We start from the raw sequence: 16,140 nt of genomic DNA, 5'->3' as shown, positions 1-16,140 counted from the left end.
TGCAACTAATAACTGCAACCTGATGCAGTTATTATAAAGGGATGGGGAACTGGAGGATTCTGGGGAAAGGCTTGTTCTGCCCTGTGTTTACTAACGTCCTAGTCCATGTGTATTATTAACTCCCTGCTCTCCTAACAACTTATTTATTCATAATGTCAGAACAAGTTTATGGGAATGTGTGTATCAGTTTGTCAGCTATCTGTCGCAAATTGGCATGAAAAACTTTTTACCCTTAAATGATACATCCCATCTTACTGCTGGAGCTACCGCTTGTGTGTTCCCCTTCTATATGTTTGTCTTTGTGTGCTTCTTTTTCCTCTCGTCCTTCCTCCCTATTTCCCTGCCCTTACACGTCCAGTTTCAGCCGTTTGTTTAGCTCATCGGGTGGAGCAAGCAAGAAACCAGCAGCCGAGGCCCCGGTGAACGTCAAGTACAACGCACCCACTTCCCAAGTCCAGCCCTCCGTCAAGAAGAAAAGCAGCACCCTGCAGCAGCTTCCCAGTGACAAGAGCAAAGCATTTGATTTCCTCAATGAGGAGTGAGTTTTTCTGAGGACATTTTTTATATGAACATGCAGATAATCTGTAGGAATCAGAGCACTTTGTTTAGAGAAACAAAGCTAACTGATGCCGTGTAAAGTGGATGGTATCCTGGTAATTTCTATTTTAATTACTTAAAATATAGAATTATTTAGATTTTTACATAGGGCCTGTGGGTTACTGTGTACAGTTCAGACTGAATGAAAAAGACTGCATCTCAAAAAATTTGAATATCATGAAAAAGTTCAAAATTTTTTGTCATTCGTTTCAGAAAGTGAAACTCGTATATTACATAGATCACACATAGGGTGAAATATTTCAAGCCTTTATTTTTGTAATTTTTACGATTATATTCTACGAAAAACTGGAAAAAAAAATTCTGTGTTTCATAAAATTACATAGCCACCTTTGACAGTGTGGGCAGGAGCTAAGTCCTGCTGGAAAATGAGATGAGCTTGCCAGCAAAAGGAAGCATGAAGTGTTCTAAAATGTCAGTACAACAACTCAGTGGTTATCACTGTTGCCTCAAAGCAAGAAGGTCCTGGGTTCAATCTCCGGTTGGACCTGGGGTCTTTCTGTGTGAAGTTTGCATGTTCTTCTCATGCTTGCGTGTTTTTTTTTTGTTGTTTGTTTTTTTTTTGCAATACTTTATTTAACAGTTTTTAAGTTTGTAAAACATTAACAGAACATTAAAAAAGAGAAAAACATGTCAATATCCCTACACGACGCACCCCAAAGTGAGGAAAAAAAAAATCAGGAGAACAAAACAGTACAATAGCGACTGGATTGACAGATAGTGAAATGTGGCACCCTTTTAACATCAGAGTCAGTCAGATTCTTTATTGTCATTTGCACCTCATGTGGTGGAGCGAAATTATGTACACAGGGTCCCAGTTACATCCAACAATAAAATGTATAAGAAAAACAGTAATAACATCTAAGATATGAACTAAGAAAAACATCAACTAAATATACACTAAGCACTCATAACATAAAACATTGAACATCAGCACAAACATGAACATGACTATGCAGAATCTAATAGAGGCACTGGCATGGTGCCCATATAAGTCAGATAAGGCTGCCAGAGTTTAACAAAAGTTTTATAATCCCTTCTAAGAGAGTATGTGATCTTTTCGAGTGGAGCACAGTTATTCATCTCTAAGAACCACCTTGAAATAGGGAGTTGGAAGTCAGACTTACGCGTAATGACTATACATTTTCTGGTAACACATAGAGCCAATTCCAGGAACTTCTGTTGACTTGCATTTAATTGTGTCCCCAGATTTGTAAAGTCTCCTAATAAGCACATTTGTGGATCAAATGTTAATGAAAGTCCTAGAAGTTTTGACATAATATCAGAAAAGTCATGCCAGAATGTGTTTACCTTTATGCAATTCCATGTGCTATGCAGAAATGAACCCTCTTCAATGCCACATCTAAAACATAAATGGGATAACTCTGGTTTGTATTTATGTAATTTTTTTGGTGTAATATAAGTTTGATGGAAGAAATTATATTGAGTCAACCTATATCTACAATTAATGGTTGCATTTATACATCTCTGACATAATTCAGACCATAGTTCTGCATCAATTGCTGCATGTAAGTCGGTCTCCCATCTCTCCATTGATCTGTGTAGCCCTGGCTTTAATGCAGTACACATTATAACAGGGTACACCCTTGAAACAAAAAGAGGTGAGTTCCCTTCATAAAGTATTTTCTCCAGGTCGTTTAAAGGAGGTAGGGCCATAGTTGGATCCAAACAAGTTTTAAGGAAGGATCTCAGCTGGAGATAGAAGAAAAAGTTCCTAATGGGTAGATTATAGTTTTTCCTCATGTCCTCAAAGGACATCAGAGATCTGTTTTCATAGCAGTCCTCCAAGTAGCGAACCCCTCTCTGATGCCATTGTTCCGGAACCTTGCTATCCAGCGAGGTAGGTATGAGTCCATTCTGTTTCAAGGGTGTACGGGGTGAAACAATGTTCTTTACTCCAATAGCTTTGTGAGCTTTGTGCCATATTTTAATCAAATGAATTGAAACAGGGTTATCCGTTTTGTTAGAAATACTCGTAGGGATCCATTTATAGATGAAGTCCGCAGGTGAACTTTTTTTAACATCATGCAGACCCACATAAATCCAGGATGGTATATTTTCTTTCTCAATGTAAAAGGCAGTAAATTTCATTTGAGCCGCTAAATAATACTTTTCTAGATTGGGTAACTTAAGTCCATCAAATTTATAATCCCAATTAAGTTTTTCTAATGAAATTCTTGGGGGTTTACCATTCCATATGAATGTTCTGCTGTGTTTATTGAGATTTTTAAAAGTTAAATCTGGTCCTCTGGACATTCAAAAAAACAAAACAAAGCAAATCAACAAAAAAATGTAGAAACGTTTCGTCTCTCATCCGAGAGACTTCCTCAGTCTGAGGAGCTGTATTCAGCTCATTCTCTTAAATAACACCGTCTCAGAGTGGATCAACCAGTTTTGCTGCTGACAACCAAAACCAGCTGATCACATGCTCAAGAAGGACCATCAGCCTAACAATGGGTCATTAGCACACTGATGGCTGTTTACTGTTCACAGAGGGCTGAGTGATACTAGCAATCACAGCATTGTAAGAGGGGGACAGTTGAACCCGGAGGCCTCCACCTCTGTTTAATGATGGACGATTTCTTTTCACAAAGATGGCCTCCTTTACTCCTCTCTCAAACCATCGTTCCTCTTTGTCCAGGATGTGAACATCTTCATCCCTGAAAGAGTGACCGCTGGCCTGGAGATGAGTGAAGACCGCAGAGTCCTGGCCTGATGATGTTGATCTTCTGTGCTGGGCCATCCTTTTGGCCAGTGGCTGTTTTGTTTCCCCGATGTAAGACTGATCACAGCCCTCCTGACACTGAACAGCATACACAACATTACTCTGTTTGTGCCGGGGGACTGGATCTTTGTGATGAACCAATCTTTGCCGTAATGTATTTTGGGGTTTAAAAGCCACTGGGACATTATGTTTAGAAAATAAACGTCTCAGTTTCTCTGATACTCCCTCAACATATGGAATGACCACTGGTCTGGGTCTGGGTTCTTCCTTTTCACCTGTTGGCTGACTGGAGTCCTGTTTGGGTTTCTTCTCTGCTTTCAGGAAGGCCCAGTTAGGATATCCACATTGCTCTAGAGCCTGTCTTGTGTGGGATTTCTCCTTCTGCCTGGCTCCTGAGCTAGTGGGGACGCTGTCTGCTCTGTGGTACAGAGTCCTGATGACTTCTAACTTGTGCTCTAAAGGGTGATGGGAGTCAAACTGCAAATACTGGTCTGTGTGGGTGGGTTTGCGGTACACCTCAGTTTGCAAATGTCCTCTATCAGAGACTGAGACCTCACAGTCCAAGAAAGCCAACCTGCCATTTTTTACATCTTCTCGTGTGAACTTGATGTATTTATCCACAGAGTTGATGTGGTCAGTAAAATGTTGGACTTCCTGAGATTTAATTTTAACCCAGGTGTCGTCAACATACCTGAACCAATGACTTGGTGGTGTCCCTGAAAAGGACGTCAAGGCTGTCTTTTCTACCTCCACCATGTACAGGTTGGCAACAATAGGAGAAACTGGAGACCCCATAGCACACCCATGTTTCTACCTATAATATTGCTCCCCATATGTGAAGTAGGTTGACTGCAGGCACAGTTTCAAGAGTTGGCACAGTTGTTCTGTGGAAAGTGTGGTCCTGCTGCTCAGAGTGGTGTCTGATTTTAATCTTAAACTGACCACCTCTACTGCATCATCAACAGGAATGCACGTAAAGAGTGATGTGACATCAAAAGAGACCATTGTTTCATCAGTCTCCATGATGACATCCCTCACCTTATCCACAAAGTCCATGGTGTTCTGTATGTGGTGTTCTGAGCTGCCAACTAAAGGGATGAGTACAGACGCCAGATATTTGGAAACATTGTAAGTGACAGAGTTAATCATACTAACAATAGGTCTTAAAGGTACACCTTGTTTGTGGATTTTAGGTAAACCATACAGTTGCAAAGAAGTATAACAGTTTTCCAGAAAGAAAGCTGTACACTCGTCTTGCATTTAAATATTTTTTCCTCTGTTAATCAGAGCCTGGTTTCTGTGTCCTGTTTAAATAGCGGATTCTGGTAAATTAAAACAGCTTAAAAAGCGTTTGAAACTACAAATTGATGTCAGACTTTTAAGAAAATTACAGGTTTATTAATTTTAAGTGCATTTGAGTAAAATAACACTGAAATGGCCTGGTTCATTGTATCTGTTAAAAAATAAAGCACATTGAGTAACACTGCCGGAAGAAGGCGTTTACTTACAATATTTATGGGGTAAGGCCTTAACAGGGGCCCATTTATTGAAAAGTTGGCTTGTAACAGTACTGTTGATGGAACCCAGAGCTAAAATAGTGTGTGAATCTCTCTGCTCACTTAAATAAAATATTTAACTGTTAAAAACTCTAAGTTTGCAACTGTTTAACCAGACAGGTTTGCTGAACAGTGGATAACCATGGCAGATTTAACAGAAGCTGATTTTGCTCCATGTGATAAGAAGGACTGGTTAGAGAGAACGTTAACGCTGCTAACAGAATCCTTACATCCATATGGTGAACAGGTGGACAGCATGAACTCAACAGAGTTATTGGACGAGCTGAAGGAAGTTGCAGAAAGTGTGACTTCTGCAACCATAACAAAGTCAAGCTATGAACATCTGGCTAAAATAGCATTCTTGCTGAAAGCTAAATTTTATATTGAGGTCAACAAGGAAGAAGCCCTTGATGAAAGGTTGAATAGCGAGACAGAGGAGTATCTAAAGCTCATGGCACAGTTTAAATTTGATAAGGAGACCTGGGAAAATGAATTAAAAGGTGAGAAAGAGCTCTCACGAGCTCAGCTGTTGTTACAAGCAGACTCATATGAGGTGAAGCTACGTGAAGGAGGGATTAAGTACCAAGCACTGTGTTCAGACAATGATGCGCTACAACGACAGGTGCAGCTCACATCAAAAGCTCTGGACGAGTGCAGATTGGAAAAAGCGGCGTTAGTCTAACAAGGCGTGCGTTTACAAAGTGAGTGCCATACATCACATGAACGCTTAAAAGCCTGTGAGGCGAAACTAGCCGCAGCAACAAATGAAATTTCTGACATGGGGCAAGGATGTCTGGAACTCAAAGACGAACTGGGTCAGAGTCCAGGTCACCCACCACCACCTCAGAAGGATTTTGCTGTACCTCCTACACATAATCCCCTTCTGCCACCTCCACGTGAACCTAGCGACTCACCTCCACGTGCTATTTTTGTTCCAACAACACCAATCACTCAGCCTCCGCTGTCCATAGCGGATTTGCATAAAATCGCCAAGTTTGTGCAACGCTTTGAGCCAGGACCGTTGGGTTCAACTGACACTAAGGCCTATTTGAACGACATTGACTTCCAATTAAGAAGCTATCCCAATGCTACAGTTGAGGATAAAGTAGGTTTGATCAGGCTCACTTCAGCCAGGACGGTGTTTTCCTTCATAGAACGTCAACCTGATGCCACACGAAAGGATTACCGCCTGTTATGTGCTGCTCTTATGAAAGAGTATACGGGACCTAGCGGTTATCCAGCTGCCGACAAGGTCATGCAAGGTAAGAATGAGCACCCCAGGGCATATTATTCCAGGATTTTGCAGGCTTATTTTGGTTACAGGAACGAGGCCAACATGGAGGAAGAGGAACTGTTTAAGTACGTGTTCAGCAAAAATCTCCACCCTGACATAAGGATGTCAGTGCAGATGATGGCTAATTTCAAAGAGAAATACATCAGTGAGATAAAAAGTTGTGCTGTGAATGTCTTTGAGGCCCGTTCACTGGCCAAAACACCCATTGAGGTGTTCTCAGGTGAGAGGATTCCTGCCCAGTCATTAGAATTGGAAGGGACGAGAGCTTCAGCTCCCCCTCCCAAAAAAGGCGAGAGGAAACGAGGTTTCCCAGCAGCCAAACCACCACAGGTGAGTGCCCCCTGAACCAGACAGGATCCTAAATGATTTCCCAAGAAACCAGAGGATGAACAAATGTACCAGAAGGGGGGCGAACGCCCTAAGGGTAAAAAGTACGGCACCAAAAGTGACCCATACAACCAGGGATCCCACTGGGAACCCCAGAGGAGGGGACCTGCTCCCCCTCCACGTCAGCCTGAACAGCCTGAGACGAAAAAGAAACAGCAGCGGGTCCAGAAAGAGAGCCGCAGACTTCTGAGCTCGGACGAGACAGAGAGTGTGCGTCGGTTCTTGGAATTGTTGAAAGATGTTGCCACAGACAAACAACCTAACGCGTTGTTTGGCAATATCATTGCTGATAAGTCAGAGCACACAATTAACACCGTTACTGCTGTCACAGACAGTCACCATGATGCTGTTGTTGTAAACTCTGACACGCCCTCACCTGAAAAAGGGGGGGTACAATCACACGTCTCTGACGGTGTCCCGTCACAAACTGAAACCTCAGAAACAGCAACAGCTGTGCTAACGGTTCAGTCAAAACAGGGTGACACAAACAACAACGTTGCCGCTGTCACGGACAGCCACCAGGACCTTGTTACAAACAATGAGAGCCCCTCAACACACAGTGAGCGGGTGATCTCATACATCAATGACGGAGGCCCGTCAAAAGCCGAACTCCCAGGAGCAGCAGCAACTGCACCAATGGTTCGGAAAAACCAGGATTACGCAGGCAAAGGTAAACTTAAGAAGAAACGTCTGCCAAAACCTACAAGGTTCCCGTGTAACCTGATCAGAAAGGGGGTCGCTAAAAAAGCTTACCTGTCAATCACACTTGAGGGGGTCGTCACACATGAAGCCCTACTGAACGGTGGAGCCGACATAACTATTATGTCAGCCAAACTGTTCGAAGAGCTCAGGACTGCCGCTAACGGTGTTCACAGGGAAATACCTCTCATAGAATGTGCTATAAGGCTGCAGGGCCTCGCAGAGACGAGGACAACCCTAACAGCTATAGCTATGGTTCACATGCAGGTTGGCGAGATGACACTATACCACCCGGTATATGTGTCTATAGTTGACTCATTCCCATTTTTGATCGGCCAGGATTTTATAAATCGCTTTGACGCAATTATAGATTATGGTGAACAAACAATGTGGGCCAGAGTGAGCAAACCCCTGCCAATACTCATGCCTCCTGAGACAGTCACAGACTGCCCAACAGCAGGCACCGCAGAAGGCACCGAGGACCTCTCAGCAGAGGACACAGTCACGGTAAGTAAGCCTTCAAAAGCATGTGAAACCGAAGAGACCCAACCGGTGAACCCAACTCTGACTGAACAAGAAAGCCTCCTCTGCGAGCTGAGACAGTCAGAGCCCACCGGATACTACCTACCATTGGTAGTTAAAGGTGTAGAGATCCAAGGATCCCACACCAAAGATGATGTACTGTCGCTGTGGACAGATAAATCAGCTATTAACAAAGCTTTCTACGAAACATTGGTTAAAAAACATTTGGGTCCAGTTCTGATCAAGAAAGCTTTCCGCTTTTCACTGTATCCCAACAGTTCACGTGTGATGACTGCGAAAGGAGTCATTAACCTGAAACTGATCTGGAACCAACGGAAACTGGTACACCCATTCCTCGTGGTCCAAGACTTACCACATGCAACCTACATAGGCTCTGACATCTTGGTAAGATTAGGTGTCCGAGTGGACACCAGCCACAATGTACTGTGGTCACTAAAACCAGCCAAAAAGGATCCTCCTGTGCTAGACACAGCAAACCTTACAGCTGGACAAACCATTCCAGAGGTCTGCCAGGTTGCTAGCAACCAAAACACCTCAGTACCACCTCAGGTAACAAACCTAATGGTACGAGTCCACATTGTGGCGGGACAAGCTATTAGCCTTAAACAGGCGTACTTTCAAACATCTCCTACGTTTTTCAAACTAGGACTGTCCATTGAGGCCTCAAGCCAAGTGAGCCTCGACTCAAGAACCACATCTGTTGCTGTGTGTAACACAGGCACAGAGGAGGTACTGATCCCGAGAAACACAAGACTAGGATGGTTGATATCCACAAATTTTCATGATTTTGAACTTGGCATTCCATTTCTGGGAGGACTCCCAGACAACCTGGTATCGAGTAAAGAGACTGGTCCAGTTTGGTTCACGAAACTAACACAGGCCATAGCTCTCTTCTCAACCAATGATGTCGATTTAGGACCTCAAACCTATAGTGTCTTACCTATAGACAGGTCTGATGACACATAAGGGGACTCACTGGAGCTCCCCAAACATCAAGAACCTTTAGCAATCGCTTCACAGATTGAACAGGTGGTCGCCCAAGCCGACGCCCTGATGACTGATGAAGAAAGGGATAAACCCCGCCAAGTTCTCATGAAATATGAGAAGTCATTCTCGACTGACTCAACAGATTGTGGGTTGACCTCGCTTCACACAGTGAGCATCCCAACTCCGCCAGACTCACTGCCTACATTTGTCAGACAATACAAGATTCCCCTGGCAGCACATCAACCTGTCAAGGAAATCATTGATGACATTTTAGATAAAGGCATAATCAGACATTGTAATAGCACCTACTCTGCGCCTTTATGGCCAGTTTTGAAACCAAATGGTAAGTGGAGACTTATCATAGACTACAGAAAGCTAAACAAACAAGTTCCTTTATCTAGGTAGCCAATGACCCAGATCCATCAGGAACTGCCCAAGGTCACCGATGATAAGTACTTTTCCACCCTCGACGTCGCCTCTGGTTTTTGGACCATTCCTGTGTGCGCCAAGGACCAACACAAACTAGCTTTCACTTTTGGTAGCCAACAATACACCTTCACCAGGTGTCCCTTTGGCTACGCAAACTCACCTGTCCTTTTGAGGCAGCCAACACCGGACTTACACTTTGCTACGATCGACCACGTTCTGAATCAACTGACTACTGCTGGTGCTAAAATCTCACTGTCAAAATGCCAATGGTGCAGGACCAAGGTGGACTATGTTGGCCTACTAGTAGGTCCAGACGGAGTACAACCACAATTGACTCGCACCCAGGGCCTAGACAATCTCAAAGTCCCCACCAATCTCAGAGAACTACAAAGTTTTCTGGGCGTGTGTAACTACTCACGCCAATTCATAGAGAACTATGCAGACCTTGCGAAACCACTGACTGGACTCTTGAAGAAAGACGTCCCATTTGTCTGGACTGATAACCAACAGCAGGCAATGAACGCTGTCCGGGACAGACTCAAGTCAGCCCCATGTCTAGTCTATCCAGACTACAACAAAGAGTTTCACCTGGAAGTGGGCTTCTCAGCTCACTGCATGAGTGCAGGTCTGTACCAGATGCACGACAAAGACAAGTGTGTGGTGGCCTACGCCAGTAAGACAATGGCAGGCCCCAAATTAAAGTTCTCAGACTGTGAGAAAGCTCTACTGACCACTGTGTGGGCAGTTAAACAGTTCTCCAGTTACATCGGTGGACAAAAAATCATTGTTGAAACACAACACCAGCCAGTGACTTTCCTGAATAGCCAACACATCAGAGATGGTGTGGTGACAAACTCACGGGTAGCCACGTGGCTCATGGCGCTTCAAAGTTTTGACCTAGACATCCGCTACGGACAAAACAAGAAGTCACATTTGGGCACCGACCTGGCACTCTGCCAGGAGTGTACACAAGATGTACCAGCCACCCATCCGCCAGCCACGGAAAAACCCTCAGTAAGTGATGACCCGAATCACCACTACTTTGATAGCAATATCTGCAAAGATATGACAACAGTACGTGGATGGATGCTCATTCCACCACGAACAAACCTGCAAATCAGGTGTTGGAGGGGTCCTCCCCCAAGACCAACAAGAGTTCACTTAGCTATAAATTAGGCTCTCAGACTTCTCAGTACGCTAAGATAGCAGGAATCCTAATAGCTCTCCAGATGGCAGTGGAACGCTCAATCCAAACGCTAGTCATCTGCACGGACTCTAATTACGCTCGACTTAGTTTCTTGTGTCATCTTGCTCTGTGGAAACAGAACTGCTTTCTCACAAGCAGCAAGAAAGTGGTCAAACACAAAGAGCTTTTCATGGCATGTAATCACTTGGTGACATCACATGACCTACAGGTCTACTGGAAAAAAGTTCCAGGACATTCAAGAGTCCTAGGCGATGACAAGCGGTATAATGACCTTGCAGACTTCCTAGCCAAGGACGGAGCCGTGGTCGGCCCTCTGTGGTCCTTTGACCCCTCCTGGCTGCTCGCAACTCTGTCAGTACAACCTACAGCCGAGGTAATGGCAGTCACACGTGCACAGGCTGCAGCCAAGCCAGCTGACAACACAGTCTCTGTACAACCCGTGCTGACTGACCCAGACATCATCCAACTTCAGAAGTCGGATCCTGCGATAAACTCGATGATGCTGTACTTGACTGACCCAGAGAAAAACACTCCGTCCAAAGCCGACCTGGATTCCCGATCCAGACCTTAAAGCCCTCTTTCAGCTGCGCAAACAGCTAAAACTAATCAAGGGCATCTTAACTTTTGCTCATGGACCGACGTCCTCACCCGTGTTCGTGGTCCCCCATGACCACAGGGGGGTGATGTTAGTTCATGCGCATGACCTCCCGTCCGCAGGACACAAGGGAGATAACGCCACGCTGAAAGCATTAAAACAAGTTGCTTATTGGCCTGGAATGAAAAAGGATGTCAAGAACTACATAAAAGGGTGCCTGGTCTTTTGCCAGTTTCAGCCATCCAGACCACTCCACAGAGCACCACTGCAAAGTAGAGGCATTGCATTCCCATGGTCCGACCTCCAGATCGACTGTGTTGGACCACTTACTAAGATCACTAGAGGAAATAAACATTTTCTCATGGTAACTTGCACATTTACCATATGGGTAGAATGCCTACCAGCTCCTAACGACACAGCACAAACAATTGCTATGTTACTAATGAATCATGTATTTTCAAGGTTTGGACTTCCCCTCAGGGTGAACTCAGACCAAGGTACGCACTTCACAGCTGAAGTGATGAAAGAACTGTGGAAGATGCTAGGCATCAAGGTCAACTTCCATGTTGGCTACCACCCACAGTCCTCAGGCCAAGTAGACAGAGCAAACAGAACTGTGGTAAGTATTTTGAATAAATATGTAGCCGCAAACCACAAGGACTGGGACGTGAAACTCCCTCTGGTCCTCATGGCCATGAGGGCCACTCCACACACATCGACTGGCATCTCTCCCTTCGAGATGATGACGGGTCAACAAATGACTCTCCCTCTACACCTGTTGTACCAACCAGGCGATGCCACCATGGCAACAGCCTACACCACACAACAATACATGAATGATTTGGAGTAACACCTTAAAAACACCTTTGCGTTTGCCCAGAAAAACCTGGAAAAATCCGCCGAAGGACGAAAGGCGTACTATGACCAAAAGGCCTCTCACGAGGAACTCCAAGTGGGAGATAGGGTCTGGTACTACACGTTCGCCCCCACAACCGGAAAAAGAGAGTCCAGGACCAGAACTCTCGCCCGCAAACTGATGCCCAGGTGGACTGGACCCCACCTGATTATAGACAAACTGTCTCCAGTTGTCTATCAGATCAAAATCAGCAAAGGCCAAAAAGAGCCAATGGTTAAATGGGTCCATCGAAACCAGGTTAAACTACACAAGGCATTCAATAACTCCACAGGAGACAAAGATCTAACAAACTCAGACCTAGTGGGAAAAAGTGTCGTCCAAGCAGAAACTAAATACGTTTAAGCTTAATTAAGTGTTAAGATAACAACTCAGACGCGATAACGTGATCGAATCTGACAGTCAGAGTGAGTGACGCACCGAAACGTTGTTTTCTAGTTGCTTAATCACTACTTTTGTCGATGTTGAAACGTTGTTTTTCTGGTTGCTTAATCACTACTTTTGTCAATGTTGAGACATCGTTTAATTGGTTTTTGGTATTGTTTCTGAACACCCCCAGCAAGAATGAATTTTGTGTGTACTTTAGTTAGAGACTAAGAGGACTTTAACTATGCCAACATGCAGTTCATTTGTTAAATTTCAATGTTTGAGGAGTCAATGTAGATTAATGCTACCTTAAGTACCATAACCTACATTGGTCTCACGACGCTCAAGCTGAACCTACTCGAACAATCCTATTAGGGGGGGAGCTAGCTAATCCTTCAGTTGAGTCTCGCCATAGACTCCAAAAACATTTAGGGGGAAACCAAAAAACCAAACCTCAAGTCGTTCGTCTAAAGGAACAACAGACAATTGAACCAAACTATATTTTGCCATGTAAATCTAACTTAAACCAAGTTAGGAATGGAAAAATAGTTTGGAATGCCCTTCTATAGGTATAAATCCCTATATATCATTTTTCAGCATGAACCACCCTTTAACTGGTACCTGTAACTGATCTAAACCATGATAGCTTACACACCAGGTGCATATAGGTTAAGGTCTTATGTAAAATCCCACTCATAAACCCAACTAAAACCACATAAATGCATAACACATAGAACCAGAATGGCACCTACTGGGGAACCACCAGCAGCAACCTTCGCTGAAGGGACCTACAACTCCAACGTGGGTCTCCAATCTCGATCCAGTGGTCGCCTCTGCAGTTCAATCGATGGAACCCTCTGCATGTTGATCAATCAACACCTCCAATCGTTGTGGATTTATCGTTGTGGATTATATGACTTTTTCCAATGGATTACAGACTTTGTTTCCAAGGGGTTAAAGCATTGCTACAATGGAATTACCAACAACATTGTGGAATTACCTAAACCGTTGTAGGATTACCTTCTTTGACTTTTGTTTTCCTCTTGCTGGATTACAACATGCTGAAAAGGCGGGGCCAGACCTCAAAGTTTGGCATCTCGCCATGAAAAACGAAACACTAATAGCTCTTACAAGAAAACTGTGTAACACATCAAACCTTCAGTTACTGATCCACATCCGGTCACCTGCAAGACTGAATGGTCAAATCATGACATCACTTAAGACACGCCCTCTGACAACAGGAAGTGTAAAGATTTACCTTGAACGATCCTTATCTGACCCCTGTCACCTGATCAGCATGATAGTGTGGCCAGTGACTGAAGACATGTTGGTGTAACTTGCTTTCCATCACTGACAGTTTAGGGTGGAGCATGTGGGCGTTGCGACATGGCGAATTAAGACGTAACGCCGTCGCCATATGTTTGGCTCTGAATTCCACAGTTTTGAACCGAGGTGCACCAAAATCAGTATGATCGATCATTATCCACCCCTTGAACAGGAAGACATGATAAGTGGCCAATAGCCTCCACAACACCCCCTAGAATATTGTAAATCCTCAACCCCAAGCCATTTTTGGACCGATAATTCTGAAACTCTGTGAACATATGTATCTTCTCAGGACCTATGAAAAAGTCTCTTGGAGCCCTGGTCCAAAACGAACAGGAAATCGGCCATTTTGGGTCAAAGGGTCATTTTTGGGCGTTTCTAATTGTGAATTTTCACGAACTCCTCCTAGGAATTTTGAAGAATTGCCTTCAAACTTGGTTGATATGCCCTTAAGACATTGGAGAGTAAAAGTTACCTAAAGCTTGCGTTTTTGTATATGTTAAAGGGCCGTGGCCAGGCCTTAAAGTTTCGCTTAACGCCATAAATTTCCAACCACTATAACTTTCACAATGAAAGACCGAAATGCACGAAACTTGGCATGACTCATCCCTGTGGATGCTCGATGATCCACTGTCATCATATTTTGACGTGATCAAGGCCCCACCCCCTCAGAACAGGAAGTCTCTTTTTTAACTTGGAATACTCCCTCTTTGACACCATTCACCTAATCAGGATGATCCTTGTGTTAGACGACAGATAATATGGTCTGACTTGATTTAAAGCGCAAACCGTTTTTGCTCGAGGGTGTGGGCGTGATGGCGTGGCGAATTAAGAAGTGACGCTGTTGCAATACGTTTGACTCGAATTTGCACAGATTTCAGCCGAGGTGCACGAAAATCACTATGATCGATCATTATCTGCCCTTTGAACAGGTATCCATGATAAGTGGCCAATTGCCTCCACAGCGCCACCTACATTATTCCTACAGTTATATCTCAGTGATACATCATCCGATCAGAACCAGATTTTTTTGTCCATAATCGGTGAGCACGTCTACACACATTGATATTGTGGTTTAACATATGACTCAAGTGCGCCCCCTAGATTATATAATCAGTTATATCTCAGTGATGTATCATCCAATATGTACCTAATTTATTGTGGATGATCACAGCACTTCTAGACACAATGGTATTGTTCTTTAACGTTGGACTCCATTGCGGCCCCTACATTATTTCAACAGTGATATCTCAGTTATATATCGTCAAATCTGTACCACATTTATTGTGCATGATCAGTGAACCATTCTACACACATTGCTATTGCAGTTTAACATTTGACTCCTGAGCACACCCTAGATTATTCTAAAAGTTATATCTTAGTGATATATCATCTGATCTGTACCAAATTTTTGGTGCGTCATTATTGAGCACTTCAAGACACATTGGTTTTGTTGTTCAACGTTTCACTCCAGTGCGCCCCCTTGATTATTCCAACAGTTATATCTCAGTGATGCATCATCTGATCGGAAACAGATTTTTTGTGCATAATCGGTGAGCACTTCTAAACACATTGATATTGTGGTTTAACATATGACTCAAGTGTGCCCCCTCTCATACTGATATGGGCGGAAGGTGGTTGCCAAGTTTAGGCATATACACACCCTGGTGGACGCGTGCGGGAATGGCACAAGAGCGTTCGCGACGGCGACTAGGAGGCGTTGCTGGAGAGCCAACGGGTGAGGTCGAAGGTTCGGCGAATGCGCACCCCGGTGAATGGGCGCGGGACAGGAGCGAGAGCGTTCGCGATGGCAACTGGGCGGAGTCTCTGGAGCTCCCGCGGTCGCGTAAGGCCGGAGCGGCGCTTTGCTGCGAGGGCCTTCAATGCTGCTTGCAGCTTTAATTATATTTGCATTCTCTTTCTTTAATTGCCTTGATAAGACTTTGTGAGCTTTCTCTCCAAGTTCGTAATACTTTTGTTTGGATCTTAAAATATTTTTCTCTGCCCTATATATACATAGTAAATTATATTTGAGTTTTTTGTTGACAAGTGAACTGTATACTGTTTTGTCTCTATGGTTTTGAAAGTCTTTTTCAAGTGTAAGAATTTTTTTTCTAGTTCTTCTATTTCTATTGTATATGCCTTTTTAAGCCCTTTTGTGTAAAAAAAATCTGTCCTCTTAGATAAGCTTTTAACGTGTCTCATAATATGAAACTATTAGGTGCAGAGGGGCAATTAAATTAACAAAATAGCATTATTTGTTTCCGGATGGAAGAACAAGTCTTGTTTTTTCAGGAAAGTCAGATTCAAATGCCACCTGTATGTACTTTGTGCTATTCCTGGCATATCTATGGACAGGGTCAGAGGAGAATGATCTGAGAGCAGTCTGGGCAAATATTCAGATTCCAAAGCTCTGTACGTAATTTTGCTGACATTAAAAAAAGTTTGATTCTGGTGTGTTAATTATGTCTGTTGGA

General features: G+C 43.8%; 1 protein-coding gene across 1 annotated transcript in view; it reads left to right on the top strand.

Moving 5' to 3' along the window:
• LOC119424076 (C-Jun-amino-terminal kinase-interacting protein 4) overlaps positions 1–16,140 on the top strand; it is a 128,745-nt gene that overhangs the window by 67,390 nt on the left and 45,215 nt on the right. The window contains exon 10 of the mRNA XM_037691547.1: positions 363–538. Within this exon, the coding sequence (XP_037547475.1) occupies positions 363–538 (176 nt within the window). The remainder of the gene's footprint in view (positions 1–362; positions 539–16,140) is intronic.

This window comes from Nematolebias whitei, chromosome 17, assembly GCF_014905685.2.
Source record: "Nematolebias whitei isolate Nwh7 chromosome 17, NemWhi1, whole genome shotgun sequence".
NCBI classification, from domain to species: Eukaryota; Metazoa; Chordata; class Actinopteri; order Cyprinodontiformes; family Rivulidae; genus Nematolebias; species Nematolebias whitei.
This window is presented reverse-complemented; position numbering and strand designations above follow the sequence as displayed.